Source organism: Lycorma delicatula, chromosome 4, assembly GCF_047948215.1.
Source record: "Lycorma delicatula isolate Av1 chromosome 4, ASM4794821v1, whole genome shotgun sequence".
Classification (NCBI taxonomy): Eukaryota; Metazoa; Arthropoda; class Insecta; order Hemiptera; family Fulgoridae; genus Lycorma; species Lycorma delicatula.
Genome location: NC_134458.1, coordinates 15591463 through 15614319, shown reverse-complemented (window position 1 = coordinate 15614319; position 22857 = coordinate 15591463). Strand labels below are relative to the sequence as shown.

General features: G+C 32.9%; 2 protein-coding genes across 2 annotated transcripts in view; one reads left to right on the top strand and one right to left on the bottom strand.

Annotated features, from left to right (window-relative positions):
• LOC142323135 (ELAV-like protein 3) overlaps positions 1 to 18200 on the bottom strand; it is a 257843-nt gene extending 239643 nt beyond the window's left edge. The window contains exon 1 of the mRNA XM_075362385.1: positions 18073 to 18200. The gene's annotated coding sequence lies outside the window, so the exon portion shown is untranslated. The remainder of the gene's footprint in view (positions 1 to 18072) is intronic.
• A 334-nt stretch (positions 18201 to 18534) lies between these two features.
• Positions 18535 to 22857, top strand: part of LOC142324295 (cytosolic carboxypeptidase 6-like) — a 99391-nt gene continuing 95068 nt past the window's right edge. Inside the window, exon 1 of the mRNA XM_075365223.1 lies at positions 18535 to 18666. Coding sequence (XP_075221338.1) covers positions 18648 to 18666 — 19 coding nt within the window. The 5' untranslated portion in view covers positions 18535 to 18647. The remainder of the gene's footprint in view (positions 18667 to 22857) is intronic.

Sequence of the window (22857 nt, the reverse complement as noted above, 5' to 3'; positions counted from 1 at the left end):
TGTCGAAATCGAAAAATGTTATACATCTTAGCACGAAGAACGAAAAATTCACGAATAGCTTTTCCATTCATCTCGCCTTTGAATTTACCAAGTCGTTTCTTATTGGTATTACTAAAACATATGTGATCGCGAGGATAATCTGAAGTATCGAACCGATCGATATCGTGAAGAATGTCGTTGTAAACGTTATCGGTCACGATATCATACATCAGACTGTCCGTATCGGTCATTAAAAGATTTATATTATGACCGTAATTTTCCAACATGTAGTCATAGTGGAATTCGTACATGATCATTTGCTAATTTCCAATACAGTAAATCCGATGTATATCGGACGATTGAGGAATATCTTCGTTTTCTTAAGACTTACACCGACCACCTTCGGGATATAGACATACCAAGCCTTAAATCTCGGTTTTTCAATCTATTTTATCAGTTTACGTTCTTTTGTAACCAGTTGGAAGTCTGTTCTGTTTCGTGCGTTTTCCACGGACTTACCGTTCACCGCGTTGTTCATCAACTTAAAAACGTCCTTTTCAAAACTGTTTCGTGCTTATGCACGCTTTTCAGTATTAAAGTCGATGTACGGTTTAAGCCAAGGCGAATGTGAGAATTCCAGAACTCTGAGAAAATTTTTCACTTGCAGTTCGAGTCAAGTGTACAACTTTAGGTTTCTGTAATGTAAAACGTATCGTTCTTTGTCGTACAAGTTGTCATTATTTTTCTTTACGGGACATCTCTTTACATCCTTCAAAAAGGGGGACAACATATCGTCGGTTGGTACTGATCGTTCGAGTGCAAGAGGGTAATCCTTGTAGTGATCGTGTAATTCTTGTGGAAACTCAAGATCCACTTCTAAGAAATAGCCCTTTTCACCACGATCGTCAACACTGTTAATATCGAGATTGTTAATCTCTTCAGTACTCAACCACTTAAAATTAGCGTGTAGTAAGGACTCAACGATAGCTGTCCCGTAAAGGTTGTTGCAATCATAATATTGAACCTAGGACGTGGGTTCCGATTGGTCATACTGATATAGAGTGTTTGGATTGTTCACCTTGGCGTATCTGTTTGAAATCATGGCTACACCACCTCGTGCACCTTTTTCAACAAACAGATGCATATCTATGTCGGTCAACAGTTTCAACTGTTGACGGATAAATTTTAACATGGAATTCCACGTGAAATGGGGAAGGATTAATAGTGGCAGGGGTCCAAATTGTAATATTGCAGAGACGTACTACGAAAATTTTCAAAAAAGGTCTGGCAACAATAATACATCGCTAAGAAGGTAAAGATCGTGGTAATCGTCTAACGTGTTACGGTCAAACGTTTCCCACACGTTTTGAGCGTGGACGTAATCAGCGTCCTTTATGTTCTCTCTTCTTAGCGTACTTTAGATTGCCGTCTGTAGTGGAAGTTGTGTTTCGAAAAACTTGTTTACATGGGTTATGTATTCGTACGGATAGACGCCTTTACGGATTAAACAATCCGTTTTCTCGGGTAGCGGGTAACAATGCGTGAGCCGTTTGAATACCGCGTCTTTGTCGTGAAAATCTTGTACTAGATTTTCTTCAAGTTTTTCGAGGGATGACGAAAGAAATTGTAAAGAGTCCAACAACCTCAATGGACCGATGGACAGTGACTGTAATCGCTCGGACGTGTTGGCGATACAGTTTATTTTTACATCGTCCTTGTATTTTCCCAAAGATTTAATTATATGATGGCTATCGTAGCCGCGGAGGTTATGAAAAGATACCGGAATATGCTCAGTGTGCTTACAATTTAAATTGCACTCATTATGACATGCACCAAGAAACCGCCCTGTGGTGTGAAAGTGATGACCTACACGATCGTCGTTCAACTCACAATGACAAAGAAAACACTCGGTAGCCCTTTGAAATGTTTCCGTGTTTTCGGGCGTCATCAACATTGTTTCTTCGGTAATCATAATTTTCGTCAATCTATTGTCGTGTGCGAACAATTCATCGAGAATCTTTTCAACAATTTTCTCATCACTAGTTCTCGCTCGGTAGACTACAGGACTTTCGAAAATCTGGCTTTCCTCGTCGACGATCACGGATGCGTAACCGGACGGAAGATGATGGGCTACCTTATCGCTAAAACTAGTGTTGGGTTTAGGGGTGGCAGTGTCCATTGGATGTACAATGATTCAAAATCTCCATACACCGCATACGGAATCCGTAGTGTATACGAGTAGTCCTTGAACTTGATCACGCATTCCTTTTCTTACTAGGATCGGGTAACCTTATCCTTTGTGCACCGTGTCGTTTCCATTCATCAGATGTATCTGAAAATTTTGTTTAGCAACTAGTGGATCTGATGAACTGAAACGGTGCAGGCAATATGGACAGCATTGACCACTGCAATGAGCCTTTGTAAGACCCGAAAGGAGACGAGATAGCCCGTTTTTACCTGGTTTGGTATTTACAAAGCAGTAGTGGAATGTATCTCTCGTCTCCCCTGTAAGTAGAAATAGGTGTATTCAGTGGATAAGATTGCGGTTTTCGGTAACACGTACCGGATACACATAATCGTTATTTTCCTCATAGCCGTAGTTTGATGATTATTGTGGGGTTCAGTATCTCGAAGCGATCAATGTCTTTTACTTTTACTAAATATGATATCCCGGTCATGTTAATTTCATCTCGTATCTAGCATACCAACTCTGACGATAGTGAAGACCTGGTTAGCGTGTATGTATGCTAACACGGACCAAAGGAAACAATTTTCATCATGCGGATTTTTTACATTAATTATTGCCTCTCTTTTCGCGAGTTTAGATGGAGTATTTATAAACAACGTATAGGCTCCATGCAGCGGACGATAACAAATAATGTTTAAATCTATATAAATTATTTTACTCATTGCCCATGCACTGCCGTTGTTGATGAACTTTGTCAAAGTCTCCACGATTTTCTCCTTCGACTCGATCCAAAGTTCATCGACGACGTCGGGGTTTTCCTCCAGATTGATCACTGTCCTGGTTTTACCGTGCAAATACAGATTTGTGAACGTCGTTTCCACTCCGTCTTCGAGACGCGTCTGCTTCATAAGTTCGACGTTTATAGCAACATACCTGTGTAGAAACGAAAGTAAATATATTGCACATATTCAATTTTTTTCTTCTTTATAGCTGAAAAAAGAAATTGTTAATAACAAATATCATCTTCGTATACATAATGAATAGTAATTTAAATAACATACTTATCTAGTTACCATTTATGTTGCCGTCAAAACGCCTGCCTTCTTCCTTTAAACGGTTCAGGATGTTCGTCTGATACCGTACAAGGGTTGAGTGAACGTATAATTCATCAGTCAGACAGGTCCTATCGAAGACGGATAACATTGTCGTTTATTGCATGGATAACCGCCAGTGATGCCATTTCTATTTATATTTGAAACATTTAATTTGTTCCATATATTGTAAGAATGTTTTTTTAAAATAGAAAGATGTTAATTATTTTCTGTTTTTGTGTGTTTCAGGTGGTGGAAAAAATGTAAATAATTTTTTTAATGATATATTTTTTTAATAATTTCTTTATTTATGTGTTAAATTTTAGTTATTTAATACCTTTTTTAATAACTTTTTTATTTATGTAATATTTTTTTAATAATTATTATTTTATACAATAATATATATTTTTTATTTTATTTTATTTGAAAGTTATTTGAACTTACCTTGCTAATTAAGATGAAATCACACGTGGTATTTTGTGAACAGATATAAGAGATACTGTTCTCGCAGCAGACGTTGTGGTTGCATTAAATGACAGATTGAGGATGATGAAATTGTCCGAGGTTTTCCGCTTACTTATACCCGCTGCTGAGTGAATGCGTAGTCGTTTCTTAGAATTACACGATAAACACTGTTCAGAAATGTTCAAGGTTGCTCGTAATTGACACCAGGAACGTGGCTTCAACGTCGGTTTGGGTGTGGCACTTTAGGAGTTTGAGTTCCTATTGTTCGTGACGTCTGTGTGTGTGTGACGTTAAGGTAAAATTATAGATAGTTGTTGTTTGTGTAATGGTAGGAGGTTTTCCACTTACTTATACTTTCTGAAAAAAATTGGATTTAACCGATTACAACTGACTTGGTGTGTTTTTTCACGGTAGATACGGTTTTCACCGTTGACAAAATAAAATAAAGCAGTTGATTAATGTTTTCTTAGAATTCGTATTCGCACACCCGTGCGCAGGCGCCAACTCGAATTCCAACGCCGCGATTTTTCACGACGGGGCGTGGCACTTTTAGCACGAAACGCCGCGCCGACCTCGAACGGTGTTGGAAGGACGATTCTTAAGTCGAACGCCGCCAGACGCACGGTAAACATTTTCGCGTTGCTCCGTTGACGCACGCACGTCAACAGATGCGCAGACACCGCCTTCTGGTGACGGATCTATGACGCCTCCCGGCACGATTGCTCGACGACCAGGAATATCCTCGAGATACGTCTAAATTTTTATTCATACACACACAAAACAAAAAAACACTTTAAACCCCCATACAGGAAATGTGTACGGGCTATTGTTTTATTTAAAATGATAGTTTTTACAGATGCTATATGTTGTGGTTTCTAAGACCCGTTACATGATCTTGTAATAGATTTATCTACTATCAGGTTATGTGACAAATGGTGAGGAGAGTGTTTAATAAAATAATCTTTAATAAAATAAAATAATAAGAGTGTTTAAATAAAATTAATTATAAGACAAAATCTTAAAAAAAGGCCGTTACTTACGCTATTAAACTGCTGAGAGAATACGTGGTCGTTTCTTAGAATTACACGATAAACACTGATCAGAAATGTTCAAGGTTACTCGCAACTGACACCAGACACGTTGCTTCAACGGCGGTTTGGGTGTGGCAGTTTAGACGGTTGTGTTCCTATTGGTCGTGACGTGTGTGTGTGTGACGTCAAGGTCAAACTATACATATTCGTTGTTTTTGTATGGTAGTTTTCCTGTTCAAACATGTTCGAGGTAGACCGGATGCGTAGGCATTGTAGGAGGGGATACGAAGGCCTTGTATCCGTGTTGCGCATGCGCGGTCGCTTTGGATACGACGTTGCGATGGGTCGGTAGGGTGTGGCGCTTTCGCGCGTACCACTGTAACGGCCGTTTAAAATAGGACGCTCAACCTTAGGCCATGTTCGTCAGCTGTTCTTCAGTCGCGCGCCACACCTCGCACAGTCAACAACTCGTGCCGCTACATAAACGCACGCACGCAAATACACACGCATCTGCCGCCTCCCGGTGCAACGGCCACGATGACCAGGATCATCCTGAAGGTACGTCTAAATTTTTATTCATACACACACACACAATATATTTCATTTTTCTCTCGCGCTCAACTTATATACAACATATTCACTCAATACAAAAAAGGGATAAGGGAAATTCTATTAGGGGAAAAAGGGAATTTCTCACTGGAGAAAGCGAAATTACAAGATGGCGGGCGCACCTATATTTGATTTTGACGCCCGTATGCCCATTTCCGTACTACTTGCTACCAACCTTTGAAATATTACTTTAATAATTTAATACATACATATATATATAACCAGGTTGACAACACTGACACAAAAAAAACAAGTTGTGAACACTGACAGATTAGGGCGCCACTGACATCACACGCCAAGATGGCCGACAACCGTCTTCTTGAATTCGTGAAGTCATTCCAAGATGTCGGCTTCCGTCATCTTGGATTTTTGCTGTTTCGGCTTACGGCGTTCCAACTCATAGAGGTCAGAACTTCAACACTGGGAAGCAAATGCTGCTTCTATGTCTATAAAAATTGCCAAAACTTACAGTCGGTACTTTCCACCACGGCAAGAGCATTTAAGATGCAATACTCGGTGTCAACTCCCTTTTGTGAAGCCACATTGGCCTCGATTTAGAAAGCAGTTCACTTCAATTTTCTCCTAGAGCCGTTCCACATTCAGCCTTTCAAGCAACTTGCCGATTACCGATAAGAAGCTGATGGGTCGATAACCGCCAACCTCACTAGGATCGTTTCTTGGTTTTAAGAGCACCTCACCAAAGCCACTTTCCAAGAAGTCGGGAAGCAGCCCCAGCTTAGGCATCCCGATAACAGCCTGCCAAGCGGCTCTCTTATGGCAAGCAGCAGATGGAATAATATATCTGTGTTAAGTTGGTCAATCCCCGGTGCATTTTTCAGTGTTATTCGAGAAACCACTAGGTCTATATCAACGGGATCCACAGCCCGTACGCCAGGGAAGGGCATAGCCCCCGCCCCAACGCAAACCTCTGCTTCATCCCTCTGGAGCATCTGGAAACAGAATATTGAGGAACGCCTAGTAAGTCGCCAGAGATGTTAAAGTCTGATCACGACCACCAAACCCGCACCGAATGCTGGACAACACGTGCAATGCCTTTGGCTGGTAACATGATTTTGCGAGCTGCCAGGGGTTGGGCTGCAACTTGCGCATGGACTCTTGCCATAACTTGAGTCTGGCTTCCTCGATGACATGAACATACTCATTACGGGCGCGCCAGTAGATCCACACACCGTCACCGCGAATGTCATTAACGATAATCCCCATTAGGGATCTGCAAATTACAAACCGTTAAGAAATATAATCTAAATTATAAAAAATAGACCGCACGAAAACGGTCCTTGCTTTTGGATATCCTTAGGCAAACGGCGACTAAATAAGTCGCTTAAAATCTAATTCACAAAAAATAGTTAAACATTTAACGTGAAATGCTTAGGTTTTGCTTCTTATAGATGTAAACATCGAAATGAATAAACCTTTTTTATACCATTGTCATGTAGTTTGGTGCCTGTGGCTGAGGGCCGTATTCTGACCCTGAGGGTCAAAATGCGATCCTATATGTATTATAGGGTCTGCTATAATACAGAATGCCGCTACTCAACGCACTTCACGAACAAACACGCAGCCGCCTCCCGGTGAACGAAACATATCCGGGTCCTGAAGTGGCAGATGACGCCTTCCGTTGCAACGGCTACGACGACCAGGATCATCCTCGATGTACGTTAAAATTTTTATTCACACACACACACACACACACACACACACACACACACACACACACACACACACACACACACACACACACACACACACACACACACACACACACACTTAATATATTTAATTTTTCTCACGCGCGCAACTTATATACAATATATTTCACTCAATAATGAAAAAAGGAAAAGAGAAATTCCAACGGAGAAAGAGGGAAAAGGATAATTCCTTTATAAAAAAGGGAAAAGAGAAATTCCCACGGGGAAAGAGGGAAAAGGATAATTCCTTTATAAAAAAGGGAAAAGAGAAATTCCCACTGGGAAAAAGGGATAAGGGATATTGCCACAGTGAAAAAAGGGAAAAGGAAAATTCCCACAGGGAAAAAGAGAAATTAAAAAATGGAACTGTAAATTCATTACGTTTCAGTTCTGTTTTTAGACTGTTTTTTGTAAGAGACTCGTTTTTTTTGTCTTCAGTCATTTGACTGGTTTGATGCATCTCTCCAAGATTCCCTATCTAGTGATAGTCGTTTCATTTCAGTATACCCTCTACATCCCACATCCTTAACAATTTGTTTTACTTATTCCAAACGTTACCTGCCTGCACAATTTTTCCTTCTACGTGTCCCTCCAATATTAAAACGATTATTCCAGGATGCCTTAGTATGTGGCCTATAAGTCTGTCTCTTCTTTTAACTATATTTTTCCAAATGCTTCTTTCTTCATCTATTTGCCGCAATACCTCTTCATTTGTCACTTTATCCACCCATCTGATTTTTAACATTCTCCTATAGCACCACATTTCAAAAGCTTCTAATCTTTTCTTCTCAGATACTCCGATCGTCCAAGTTTCATTTCCATATAAAGCGACACTCCAAACATACACTTTCAAAAATCTTTGCCTGACATTTAAATTAATTTTTGATGTAAACAAAATATATTTCTTACTGAAGGCTCGTTTAGCTTGTGCTATTCGGCATTTTATATCGCTCCTGCTTCGTCCATCTTTAGTAATTCTACTTCCCAAATAAAAAAATTCTTCTACCTCCATAATCTTTTCTCCTCCTATTTTCACATTCAATGGTCCATCTTTGTTATTTCTACTACATTTCATTACTTTTGTTTTGTTCTTGTTTATTTTCATGCGATAGTTCTTGCGTAGGACTTCATCTATGCCGTTCATTGTTTCTTCTAAATCCTTTTTACTCTCGGCTAGAATTACTATATCATCAGCAAATCGTAGCATCTTTATCTTTTCACCTTGTACTGTTACTCCGAATCTAAATTGTTCTTTAACATTATGAATTGCTAGTTCTATATAAAGATTAAAAAGTACCGGGATAGGGAACATGCTTGTCGGACTCCTTTTTTTATTACTGCTTCTTTCTTAAGTTCTTCAATTATTACTGTTGCTGTTTAGTTCCTGTAAACGTTAGCAATTGTTCTTCTGTCTCTATTCTTGAACCCTAATTTTAGACTTTATATTTTACATTTTATTCCAGTCTATAATATCGAATTTTTTTCTGTATTTGAACCCTAATTTTTTAAAATTCTGAACATTTTATTCCAGTCTACGTTATCGAATGCCTTTGCTAGGTCTATAAGCGCCAAGTACGTTGGTTTGTTTTTCTTTAATCTTTCTTCTACTATTAATGTGGGCGTTAAAATTACTTCCCTTGTCCCTATACCTTTGCTGAAACCAAATTGGTCTTCTCCTAACACTTCTTACACTCTCTTCTCAATTCTTCTGTACAGAATTCTAGTTAGGATTTTTGACGCATGACTATTTAAACTAATTGTTCTGTATTCTTCACATTTATCTGCTCCTGCTTTCTTTGGTATCATGACTATAACACTCTTTTTGAAGTCTGACGGAACTTCCCCCTTTTTGTAAATATTACACACCTGCACTGCACAGTAATTCTGCAGGTATTCTGTTTATTCCAGGAGCCTTTCTTTCATTCAAATTTTTTAATGCTCTCTTAAATTCAGATCTCAGTACTGTTTCTCCCCTTTCATTCTCTTCGACTTCCTCTTCTTCCTCTATAACACCATTTTCTAATTCAGTTCCTCCGAATAACTCTTCAATATATTCAACCCACCTGTCGACCTTTCCTTTCGTATTACAAATCGGTGTACCATCTTTGTTTAACACATTATTAGATTTTAATTTATGTACAGCAAAACTTTCCTTAACTTTCCTGAATGCTCTGTCTATTTTACCAATGATCATTTCTCTTTCCACTTCTGAACCCTTTCCTTTAATCCACTCTTCTTTCGTTAGTTTGCACTTCCTCTTTATAGTGTTTCTTAACTGTCGATAGTTCCTTTTACTTTCTTTATCACTAGCATTCTTATATTTTCTACGTTCGTCCATCAGCTGCAATATATCCTCTTAAATCCAAGGTTTTCTACCAGTTCTTTTTGTTCCGCCTAAGTTCACTTTTGCTGATTTAAGAATTTTCTTTTTATTATTCTCTCATTTTTCTTCTACATTTTCTTAACTTATCTTTTTTACTCAGACCTCTCACTTTATCTATCCATTTCTGTCTTTGAATTTTCTAACCTACCAACCTTTTTTAGATTTCTACCATTTCACGCTCCGACTCGTAGAATGTTTTTTTTAATTTTCTGGTGACCCCTTCCTTAGTAGTCCCCACCTGAAGATCCGAACGAGGGACTAGTTTACCTCCGGAATATTTTACCAAGGAAGGCGCCTCCATCTTTGTTATGAAAATGCAGAGACCCGTAAATAAGGGATATAAAACACCCAATGTTATTTACAAAAAAAAAAAAAAATTTGATTGCAAGTGTAAAAATGTTATTTTCTTTTATAATAAGTTACACTTATATAATTACCAAAAGAGGAGTAGATTTATATTTATTCTATAAATAAATAATTAATAAATTCTATTTTATTCCGTTTTTCTTAGAAAAAATATGCGCAAAAAAGAGCTGAATTTTTCGTGAATCACCTATAATACGTTCGTGTTCCAAGATGTGAGAAAACAGAACGAAAATTATAAATAAAGAAGAATTTTTCATTTTCCTTTTACTCAAATTTTTAAAAAAATTACGAAGACAGTTCTGCTTGTTCTCACTTTTTTCTTTTTTCTAGTTTTTATAATATACAATAATTTTGAAGATGATTGTTATTTTGAAAGGTATATTAAGAAAATTTAAAACACACTTGTATTTTCCTTCCGTTATCGGGATTAAATGTATACGTTCCTACAAAGTATCTTTAACATTTTTTTAAAACGTATTTATTTAAAGAAAAAATAAATAAATAAAATAAAACCGATCGTAGGCTAACCCTAATTTGAATTTATAAGTCGATTTATTATCGACTATAATAAATAGTCTGGGGCCTAGCCTAACAGCCTGCAGAATAAAAAAAAACAATAAAAATAAAACAAAAAAAAGAATGAGACGAGATTTTTTAATCATCTGTCTTTTTACTATCCAATATATTTAGAAATCTGCAAATCTGGGTGATTCTACGAGTATATAAAAAGATTTTTGCAGGCCTCCAAACATGCGGAATACAAAAGGGATCTCCATTAATTATACCTGAAGATGCGGATAGACACGATTAAGAGAGCTTGAATTTATACTGAACAAAAGCAAACAGTCCGTTCTGGAAATTTATCCGGAGTATAATTAGCCGTCAATATTAATTGTACTCACAGTAGCCTGGCTTTAAAGGAACTTATATGCGATAATAAAAAATAATTTATCTTGTTAGTCGAAGACTTGTTAGCGCGTTATTTTGTGTTTTTCAGCTATAAATATGTATATTACTTTTGTTATATTAATTTTTTACGACCGTTATTTTTTGTTTACTAATATATAAACCTCCTAACTGTGGAAATTAGAAAAAAGTTTCACATTAAAGAAAAGGATTTAATTTTTTGTTAAATAAATTTATTCTGAAAATTTCCATTTTTGCTGTTCTCGCGCGATTTCGTAAAACAGAAAAGCATATAGAAATCACGATTGTAGGAAAATAGAAACAACAAGCTTTTGCTTCAGAATTGTGCGAAACATGAAAATTAAACTCGGCAACTGACAGAAAGGGCTTTAATTATACAGTATATAGATTGCGCAAACTACAGAAAAAAATTCACTCATCTACCTACGAAAAATGCCACCTAATAGAATGTTATATTAAATCCTTGATGTCTAAAGAGCGGCTAGCCGGATTTTGAAAAATTATAACCTCCTTCCCGATAAAAAAATGACAAAAAATTTTGAGAAGAATTTCTTCACAAAACTAGGGACGACTCTAGTAAGATGTAGACAGTGAGACGTACAGTTGATGAATAGTATTTACGAAAATTATTTAATTTTCTAGATCTCATTTCGGGGAACATATATATCATCTTTTGGAAAGCAATTTTATCACCTTTTCAAAATATTACCTTATAAAATACTACATGCCGCTTTAGCTTTAAGTTCTACTAATCATCCGTTATTTTAAACATCTAGATAAATTTATTACTTAAACTTTTCTTAAAGTTAAATAAGTATAGTTATAGACCCAGCAGTTCTTAGGTCTTAAATAAATGTTCTCATATATTAACGCTATTTCATCAAGTAATAAAGAAATAATGATATATTATTCAAGTACATAGAAAACAAAAACAACTTTTTCAGCATTCGATATAGCTATAGGTTTAAAGGATAACAAAGTTAAACTACTCATTAAAATTATTATTATTATTACGACATTTTAAAACGAATAATTGTACATCATTTTTCTTAAATCGATACATTTAGCAGAAAAATAACTACCGTTTTAATTAATAAATTATTGTTGTTTTAATCGAGTAACATAACTGACGTATGAATTACAAGTATTCCATTATAATCATAGTTCTCGATTGGAAAACTAATTAATTGGTAAACTTAAAAAAAAAAGAAATAATTAACGTGTAGATATTGAGAGGTATATTAATTATTGTGTAGAATTATAAAGCCCAGTATAATAAAAATATTGACTGCGAAAACTATAGGGGAAAAAGAAGGGATTTTCTCAGTAATTTAAGTCGTAGTCGGAGGGGGGTAATGGTGACTCAGAGTCAATAGCCTACCTGTCTGTGTCCGAATATGGGGCGTCTATATGCGTGCGAGGAACATGTAATGTGTGTGTGTGTGTGTGTGTTGTATGCTAGTAATACAGTATTATATTGATCTTTCGGAGTCTCGCGGTTGTCATGTCACTCATATGCCGTTTCACATTTATACAAGTGTTGTTACCTCACGTTGTTTCAATAGTATATTTTAGCTAGTACATTATTGAAAACAAGAGGCGACTATATAAACAAAATAATGTGAATGCTGTAGTAAATTAAAGAGAATAAAAAGTATGTTCGACTTGTCATTAAAATCATTCATGTATTTTAAATACGAATGGATATTTTTTTATTTTCTTTTTGACCTATCTTTTATCCATACCCGTTAGCTTTTATTTATTCATCCATCACGGATAAATACTTTTATCTATACTGTATTTTTAAAGAAATAAATATAATTCAATTTAAAAAACAATAATTAATTTAAAAACTTAAAATGAAAGAATATTTTTATTACTTTCATAGAGAAAATATATTTCATTATTTTTATCAAAAAATTAAGGAATTGTAAGTAGAGTACGAATAAAACTTTTATGCTTACTATAAACTAGCCAATTTTAATGAAATATTACACAGCCCTTACCCTGACTTCAAATAGACCTTACTTCGTTGATAAGAGTTGAAACACTTCATTCGATCAGAGCAGTCGAAAAAATTACTTCATATTATTACATTACATATTAACTTTCTTCGGAAATGAAAACTATCTATTTTGAGTTTATTGACGTTTTATGGCTATTTTTAAAAATTTATTTAAAGTTTTATTGTACTTGATTGTCGGGTTCTGTAATTAAAAGGACAAAAATAGAATATTTTTTCTCATTTCCTAGTTCTATAAAAAAATTATTCGATTTTAAGAAATTTTACTATGTTTCTGACCCGCTTAAAAACATTCTGGATAACAAGATGAGAATTGTTTCGTTTTATTTAAATTCTTGAATTATTATTATTAATAATAATAATAATAATTTATTTATAATAATTATTTATTTATTTTGTATAACAGAAGAGCTACTTGAGCCTTTGTATATTGTACATTGAACACAAAAACTAATAATGTACGTTAATATATACAAATCGATAGCAAGTTTACATGCATATAAGTAATGATAAATGTAAATTATGAATCTATGCATAACGTAAAAATAATAGTAGTAATAAAATAGTCCAAAACATAACAAAAATAGTTTTCATATTATTATAATGCGTTTTAAAAATAATAATTACGAATTCATAAAATGAATACAACAACCAGAATTATAATTATGACGATTAATAAATAACAATAATCGCGAACAATTTACAATTTTACAATTAAAAACACATAATTCAAAATATTCAAAATCTAGAACACAATTTTAACAATAATACAGTTTAAAAATTCGAATAATTACAAATTCTATAATAATATATATAAATAATAATAATAATGTTAACCAGATGTGTAATATTAAATATAAAAAGGAGTGACACAAGGTTCTAGCATACGGCGATTGCTTTTTAATTCATTCATAGAAAAAGAGATAAATTAATACAAAAGAAATGTTGAGGTTGGAGTATCAGTCGAGAAATAATTAATAAAAAACACAAAGATTCGTTGAAAATAGTTTTTTATATCTAAAATTAGGAACATGTTAAAAGAAATTATTTGGATTCATTATTCAGAGGAAAATCAAATTGAGGATAAATAAGAATTAAAAAAACCAAAAGCAATGAATTGTGACACAGGGAGGATAATGAAAAGTTAAATATTAAGAGGGAATAACGTAATAAAATAGAATAAAAAATTTCGCTATAAAGGAAATAAATTAAAAGCCACGAACGAAATCGGAAAGATATCAAAAGGTCCATACAAGTCGGAAACTGTTTTATGTAGAAAAGAAAACATAGATTTAGTAATCGGAAAGAAATTCTTTAAAATATTTAGGGTAGTGAGACATAGAATATAGAAAAAATTAGAGAACTTTTAAATATGAAAATTATTTTGGTTTATAAAATTCGAAATTAAAATGTTTTAAGACTGAAAAACAAAAAAAAAAACACGAAAAAAAGACAACGTGATAAAATCTTACAGAAAGAAGTTACTCTTTTCTGAGAACGGGGCAAAGCCCCGCTAATTTCCGGAGATACGTATTTAAGTAGAACTCTAAACATTTAATCAACGCATCGCAAACACTTTTGAGAAAAACAGTGTTTTTTATTTTGTTATTTGTTTTCTTTTTATATTTTACTTCGATCGAAATCGAACATTTTTACGCGACGACTGTAAAATCAATGCGGCTTCTCCTTTACCACCCGTATCTGCTACAAAATGGCCAAAGCCCGCAAACGATTACCCGAACGATACACAGATTGAAACTTTTAACTTAAAATAAAAGGTTTTTTCGATTATTCTTTTGCTACTTAGAAAATCTTTTTGAACTATTTCCACGAAGATTAAGAGAAAACTTGAGGTTTTCAGATTTTTTTATAAAAATACTTGGATAAACCCATTTTTAACATATTTTCAGTTTAACACGGGAATTTCGAATAAATAATTTCTAATACAAATTATATCTCCCATAATAATTTCTCCCTGATATTCATAGATTTCAACCAAAACGAATCCAACTAAACCCTAAAAGTACTGTATATGGTAATACACAGTACACTTTTTACACGTACTTTAAAAGATTTACTGTAATGTTCCTTTTTTGTAAGTTTAATGGTTGCGAAACTTACAAAGTTCTATTCTAAAATCGTGTAACAAAAGGACATCAGAAAAGGGTAAAACTGGCTAATTTTGACCAAATATTTATGGGAACGAGAAAAAAGCTAAGTTTTTCATTAGATCTCAAAATATTCAAGTTTTAAAAATACTTTCTTTTTCTTTAATTAAATCTATTTCATCTTTTCCTTGAAGTGTATCGTTTACTTCTAAAATTAAATATAATTAAAAAATTAATTATTTATTAATATTTTATTAATTTATTATTTTGTTTAATTTATTTATCAGACAAAAAGTCCAGACGTTTAGTAACCGCATCTGTTATGTTATGAATAACATCAAAAATCCAAATTAAAAGTAATAATAATAATAATAACAACGAATTGAATATTGTTGGCAAACCAAAAGATCTTATAATCACACATTTTTCTAATAATTGCATTTATTTTTAAAATATTTTTTTTTCTGTACATAAACTTACTTATATTATGTAAATGCTATGAAGATTAGTAAATATAAAAAAAATAGTGTTCGGCTCTAATATTTATAATATAAAAAGTATTTTAATTTTTAGTATTATAATAATATAATAAATAAACGTAATTTGTGTTTGCAAATTATAATAAATTGTGTTTATTTACGGATGGGTTTGTATCCGCACTTATATAGTATTTTGAAAATTATATCGTTATTAAAAATATTAATTAAAAAAATTGTAATCGTTATATGAAAATTTATTAAATAATCTTAATAATCGTATTATTAAAATAAAAACAAGTTTACGAACCGGTTTACTCAGCCGATTGTCCCTTGAATACGGAGACTGAAGATTAGATGTGTTAGTTATATGCGAGTGCGTGTATCTGTGCAAACCTGATCTAGGGTTCATTCAATAAGGTCCAGCTACCGCGTGACGCCTAGCAGTTCACAGCTATTTTCACCCCAATTTTTTTATTCGAATGAAAAACAATTTTTAAATATATGTTTATATTGTATTTATACAAAGAAAGTTAAATAAAAAGAGCAGAATTATCTACTGTTATTAATAACAGTCTAAATTATATAAAATGATGAAATTCAATAAACTATTTCGTTTAACTAAATACTCAATACATACATCAAATTTTTAATTAGTTTTTTTTAATTATAATGACAATTTTTTTTAATAAATCATAAAACGTGTTTTAATTACATAGTGTATAAATATGTATGCGAATCTAGATATAAAAAATTGGGTGATGTCCCCGCCTTACGAGCTTCTTGTCCATCTTTCTTGAATCTTACATGCGCAGAAGTAGAACAGGGAAGTCTCCCTTTATTATATTTATAAATAATATGCAGTTATTAATATATATAGCTATAATTTTTTATATATAGTAAAATATAATTAATAATCGTAATGAATATTATTATAATAGATTAAATTAAAATAACTAAGAATGGATACATTAATATATCTATAGATATATTAATTATAACGGTATATGAATAAAAATAAAAATATATATTATTAAAATTTTTTTTTTTAAATAATAAAGATTAAAATAAATATTAATAATTAAATAACAAATGCCGTCGATACTCCAATAATGGACGTAATTAGTTTAAACATTTCCAATATTAAAATATCGACAACGGCATCGGTCGGAAAAATATAAAATAGATTTTACAAAAATAATAATAAAAAATAGTATGATATTAATAGCATTTAAATAAATCATAATTAATCTTCTTTGTTGTTTTTAAATCAACATAACTTATTCTTTAGAATTTCGCCGATTAAGCAGTAAAATCGGGTGGGAAAAATTTTCCAGAATAATGATAATAAACAGATTTGTTTTACATCTCGTCGTATTTTCGAAAACGTTTTTATAAATCGTAAATATTACTTTGGATTTATATTATCGACAAGACTACACGTTAAAAATATAACAATATTAACTGTTAAAGCGATTACTAGCAAAGCTATTTCCTTAGCTAACAATAAATTGGGGTAAAATAATCTTTTTAAAAATCTCATAAAGTAATTAAAATTAAGGGCTATTATTAATGGCAGAATATTTTAAAGAGTTACCCCTTTTAGTTTAACACGCACTAAAAAAGAAAAAAAACAATAGTAATTAACGTATATCGTAGACCTATAACACACGCATGCATACAAACATATATTTACATGCACAAAAATTATTTACTAATGAACATGCTAACATATATATATATATAAATTTATATCAGCACGAACGTATACTTTATATTTTTTATATAAGTAAAAAAAAACAAATAAAAAAAACATATTTAAAAATAATAATAATTTGTGGATATTTTATAAGTGTTCATTATAATATTGAAAAAAAATTTATACATACATAGTGTTATCTATGAATAATAATTAATAAAACCAAATAAAGGAATCAATAATATGTGTTAATATTAAATTAAAAGAATATTAAACTAAAAAGTAAAGTTAAAAATCATGATAATATTCTTAGGTAGAAAACGTCATTAATTCAGACATTTTTAATATTAAATAAGTCACAGTTATTCGCAATGTATGTTCGACTTGACTTCAAATAACAATGGTAAAAATAAATTTGTGAGTCGTATTATTAAAAAAAAAGAAATTATCAAATTTAATATAAAAATATAATTAAGAAACCAAAAATATATTACATCTATTAAATGCTATGATGTATGTATATACTACATATATATATTTATGGAAAATGAAGTAGATGAATGAAAGTACTGAGTAAAAGTTCTATAAATCGAATCTATATATATCTTACTTGACGTATTTCATTTTGTACAAATGCATTCCCGATTTTATTCTTGCCTCGATGAGGAAAAAAACGACAAATATATTATAATTTCGTACTTAATAACGCGTAAGTTAGAGTAGCACTAAATACTCTGCCTGTAAATGTCTGCGCGCGCGCGCATATTGTATATCGTCACGATAATATTACCGTTTCCACCATGTCCGAATTCGCACTTTATCAGATAATTAAAAATTTGGTAAACTTTACTTCGATATCCCGATATTATTCGCAAATGTTTAATTAATTAGTTTTTTTTGTTTTTTTTTTATTATATAAAGAAATTGAACGAGGATACTGCGAAAGAGAAGAAATTTAGGGGTTTATTACATTTCCCCAAAAAGTAAAAAAAAGTATAGTTATTATGAATTCACCTACCGATTCGAAGACAAGAAATCGATGTCGAAATCAGTAAATTGCAGTTCCCGAATCAAAAGGAATAAAGATGGCTAAACAAATCAGTGCTGAACTACTTCAAACAAAAGACAAGTTGCAGTCGGACTGTGCGGAAACTAAATGGCAGGTATGGATTAACAACAGCCCCGACAAGCTCTAGTCCCAACGTAATGATTTTTATTTTTCATTTTTATCGGTTTTCTCAGATTTATATATACTCTTTCGGTTATTTTCGGTGATTTTACAATCGTTTATAACGATATGCGATCGTATTTTTATAAATTACATTAAATATAATTTATTTTAATGGAACTATTTTGTTGACGCGCCCTGGTCGAGGGTAGTAATCCGGCACGCACCGATCGATACGACGATGCGCGCGCCGCCAGCATCATGAACTTAAACACCATAAATTTCCAACATTTCTGTTTGCCGGTGATTAATTAAAAAAGTAAGGCTTACTGTGAAAGGATCGATACGTTATTTTAATAATAATTAGCTAAAATATAACGAGAAATAAAGGATAAAGCGCATGGAAATAGCGATCCGGTCGTGAAATGGGTGACTTTGATTCAGGTTTGATAATTTTAATTATTTGATATGTATCTCTAGAGAGCACAAGTAACTTAAGGTTTGCAAGAGTATAGAGTAGGTAGCAGCACGTAACGTCAGCAAGCTAAATTACTAGGAACAAGTAACCATCAAAGTGGTTGTGCAGCACCAGCAAACACCAAGCTTTGGGCTTAACCCGGCCGTCCGGGATACATGTATTTATACATCCTATCGACGTAAACCTAACCGATTTCTTCCGGAATCTAACCGACTCTTTCGTCTCAATTTTTAAATGTATGTGTGTGTGTGTGTGTGTGTGTGTGTGTGCAATACAATTACACAGTAATTAAAAAAATAAATATGAACAGAAAAATTAATCATTAATTCTAAAAAATAAATATTAACTGATACAACTGATACCTAATAAACACCACTGAAGAATCACATTCGATGTACGAATTTAAAATAATTTCAACCTATATGATCTATAACAAGCTTAAAAATTCAGTTATATATTTCGGTAAATCTATTATATTTTGAAATCAGCATTTTAACATTAAATTCGCATTCAAGTATAAACGATTCCAAATAAATTACGATCATTTTAGAAAAAAATTAAACCATTATTAACAAGGGATTCTTTTTTTAAGTAGAAAACCATAATAAGGAAGGCCTACAAATAATACAAGAAATGCTTTTCGTAGTGTTTTTAATAAGTAGGAAACTCCGATTTTCAAGTAAAAAGCTTTCCGCGAAAAAGGAAGACCTTTTTGTACTAGAGTTCAGCATTTCTAACTATTATTTCCTCTTTTTACAGAAAAAATGGAAGATTTTGATAACGGTTTAGATATTGAAAATAATAATAATAATAATAATAATAATAATAAATATATATATATATATTTATATATATATAAATATATATTATTTATATATATATATATATATACATACATACATACATGTATACATATAAAAGCGTCTTTTAACAGTTGGCTTTTTTTAAACTAACTTAAAATAACTAACGACAACTGACAATTATGAGAAGTTTTTATCGTCTAGATTTCTGGGGTTTGAAATTCATAATTTTTAGATTAATTTTAATAAAATTGGTCACAAATAAGCATTATACCGCGAAGAAATTTATCTTAAATTTTCATGAATGTACTAACTACGCGTCCCAGCGGTGTCTGAGGAATTTCGAAATTGGGAAACCAGTAAATTATATTATTCTTTCTTCATAATATTGATAAAAATTAACGGTGATTTATTCCCCAGTTTATTTATCTAAAGGTTTTTTTTTAAAGAAAAGCTCTCTCTCTCTCTCTCTCTATATATATATATATATATATATATATATACACACACACATAATCTTTCTATACATATGTGTTTTACTACTTTTTTTTTATCAACAACCGATTTTATGTCCTTATGAAATACGCAAAAACCTTCTAAACAAACACCTTTACTGCTTAAATAATTAATTTTTTTCTCACTTTTCACATAATCTAGGCATCTAAACTTTTCAATTGTCCATCTATCAGCCTATTTTGAAGTAATAGCTATTTCAGTCAATACGGCTATTTTTAAAAAGTTTAAAAAATAGATTATTTCATTTTGTTTAGCTGAATAAAAAAGTGTAAACACGAATGACGATATAATGTAAAACTGAAACTGAATATTTCGCGCAAATTTATTTAATGTACAATGTAGTAAATTTCGAAAGAAAATGTTAACCGATACCTTATCTTGTGTGCAGCAGTCTACTGTGGCAGATTTATGGTCCTTACAGCAGGGTTTATTCTTCCAATACCAGTTATTTTAAAAGATTTTTAAAAAAAACTACCTTCGCATATAACAATAATCGTTTCGGTCCAGAAATGATAAGAAGTATTTTTTTCTGTAAGACTTAATAAGAAGTTCCCGAGCACGCTACCCGCTAGTGTAGAGGTAGGCGTAAATATTTCAGATTCAATTTTAATCGGAGCATTAAATCGCAGGAAGAGCCGGTTTAAGAACTGGTGGAGGGCGGAGGAAGACAGCGCCCTGGTTTGATAGACGCTATGAAAGCCTACAGAAAAATTTATTTAGTTTGTTAAATATTGTGGACGAACGATTCTAATTCATTTAAAAGCGAATGTACGCAGACTAAAAAAGACTATATCTCGAAAAATGAGTAGAATATTATTCACAGATTTATACTAATTATGAAAAATAAATAATTCAAAGGTGTTCTGAAGTTTAACTAAGAGTTTTAAAAACAAGACATCTAAGATCGGTGGGAAAGTAGATTTAAATGCATAGTACAATTATTTGCATAAATGCTGAATAAAAGTATAAATACAGGCCCGACGGCTTGTGCAATATTTTTTGTGGTAGATGAAGAATTATATAGGGATTTCAGTTTGAGTGAATTGAAATCAAATATTAGTAAGGGATAAAATAATAAAATTCCCGGGAATAATCGGATCTCATTGGAATTTTATAAACATGTCTCTATGATATAATTTCAGTGTGCGTTAAAAGTGTTCAAAAATATCTTCCTCTCTTCTAAGGCTTTAATTTACAAATAGTTCTGTATAAGGATATCGAATAAAGTTATCCAAATTTTATAACGTTTATATATAGTAATACTATTCATAGGTATGGGTTGACGGGTACCTCTTTGACAATGTAAGGACCTAAGGTTTTTTTTACACTTTTTTAACGATTTTCATTACGAAATCGGTAGACGGCTTGAAATTACGGATCTTATCGTAGTGAAATTGCTGTTGCACACAGATAATATTGTTTTATTAACACCAAATACAAAGATAAAGCAAAGTATAACTGATAAGTTTAAAACGATATAAAAAGGATACTGCGATGGAATCCAGAGGCAATACTAGAAAAAAACAAGTCGAGTTGAGGATTCCGAGCTGTACGGTTGACTAATTTTTAGCTCCACGCTGAAGTGTTTTTTTGGACAGGAGTTTTGATGATTGAAGTAATTTGGACAATCGGAAATTTTTGGTGGACATTTACTGGACGTGTGTACAAAATTTGGTGAAAATTGGACTACGGACTAACCAGTTATTTAGATTTTTGTAAAGTGCTGTTTTTTTACATGTTAAACTATAGGAGAGTAGGTACAACATAACCTATTTCAGAGCAGAAATATTCTAAGTTGATTGACAAGATCGGACAAGAAGGTGACGTCATCAATATAGAGACAAACAAGGACTTACAAAAAGTTTCGCAATTTATACTGGTGAATAGGCTGAAATATTCTAAGTGCAAGCTAGTACAATAATAAGGGGAAACTTCATAATCCATTCCCTTGCAACCCTTCCGAATTTTGTCAAACCCTTTTGGATCTCTACCTACCCCGACCCCTCCCGCATTCCCCTCCGCCATAAATCCGACCCCGGACTTGGAGAAATACATTTTCGGATCCTCAAAGCCCCCAGAAATAGACATGTGGAGTGTCTAATAACGCAGAATTGAGCGCTCTAACCGAGTCTGACAATTATTTGAAGATACCGTGTGATGGAGAGGCGTAGTTCCCTAAAATATGAAAAAATGGAGGTTCCAGGCAATTCTAAGCCTCCGATCATGGTGAAGAAGGCTGAAGCTAAGTCTGCGAAGAAGAGCATCCGACCGCCGTCATCTGAGGAAGAGGAGGTAAGTCCGGGGAGCATGGATGACCTGGTGAATCAGCTGGGAGTGCGTTTATTTACCTTAAAGCAACACTTAGAAGCTGGATTACAGAAGCATATAATCGACCATGAAAAGGAGCTTACCAGATTATTCAAAGAGCTGCAGGGCGCCGAAGGAAATCTCGCCTCCTTTAGTCAATATAACATAGGCGACTCAGACTGAGGAAATCAGAGGCAGAGACATGATCAAAATCAAGGAGAAAGATATTGATGACGAGGAGCTCGTGCAGCTGGTGACCAGAGATTGACCAGCGGAGATGTTAAAGAACCTGAGGTAGATTAAAAATGTAGCGGAAGCGAAAGGTGACGTGGCGCAGTTGTACGATCTATCGGGGCGACAAACTGAGGGACGATCAGTACTACAGACCGGTGATGTAACGGAATTACTGCGAAAACATGAATTTAAGCCCGGAGATGTTACACGGGATGGTACAACAATTATGGGTAGAAGTGCGCCAGCTGTGAGAAACAAGCGTTATACAGTGCACTACGCGTTGGCGGACGGAGAACAGAA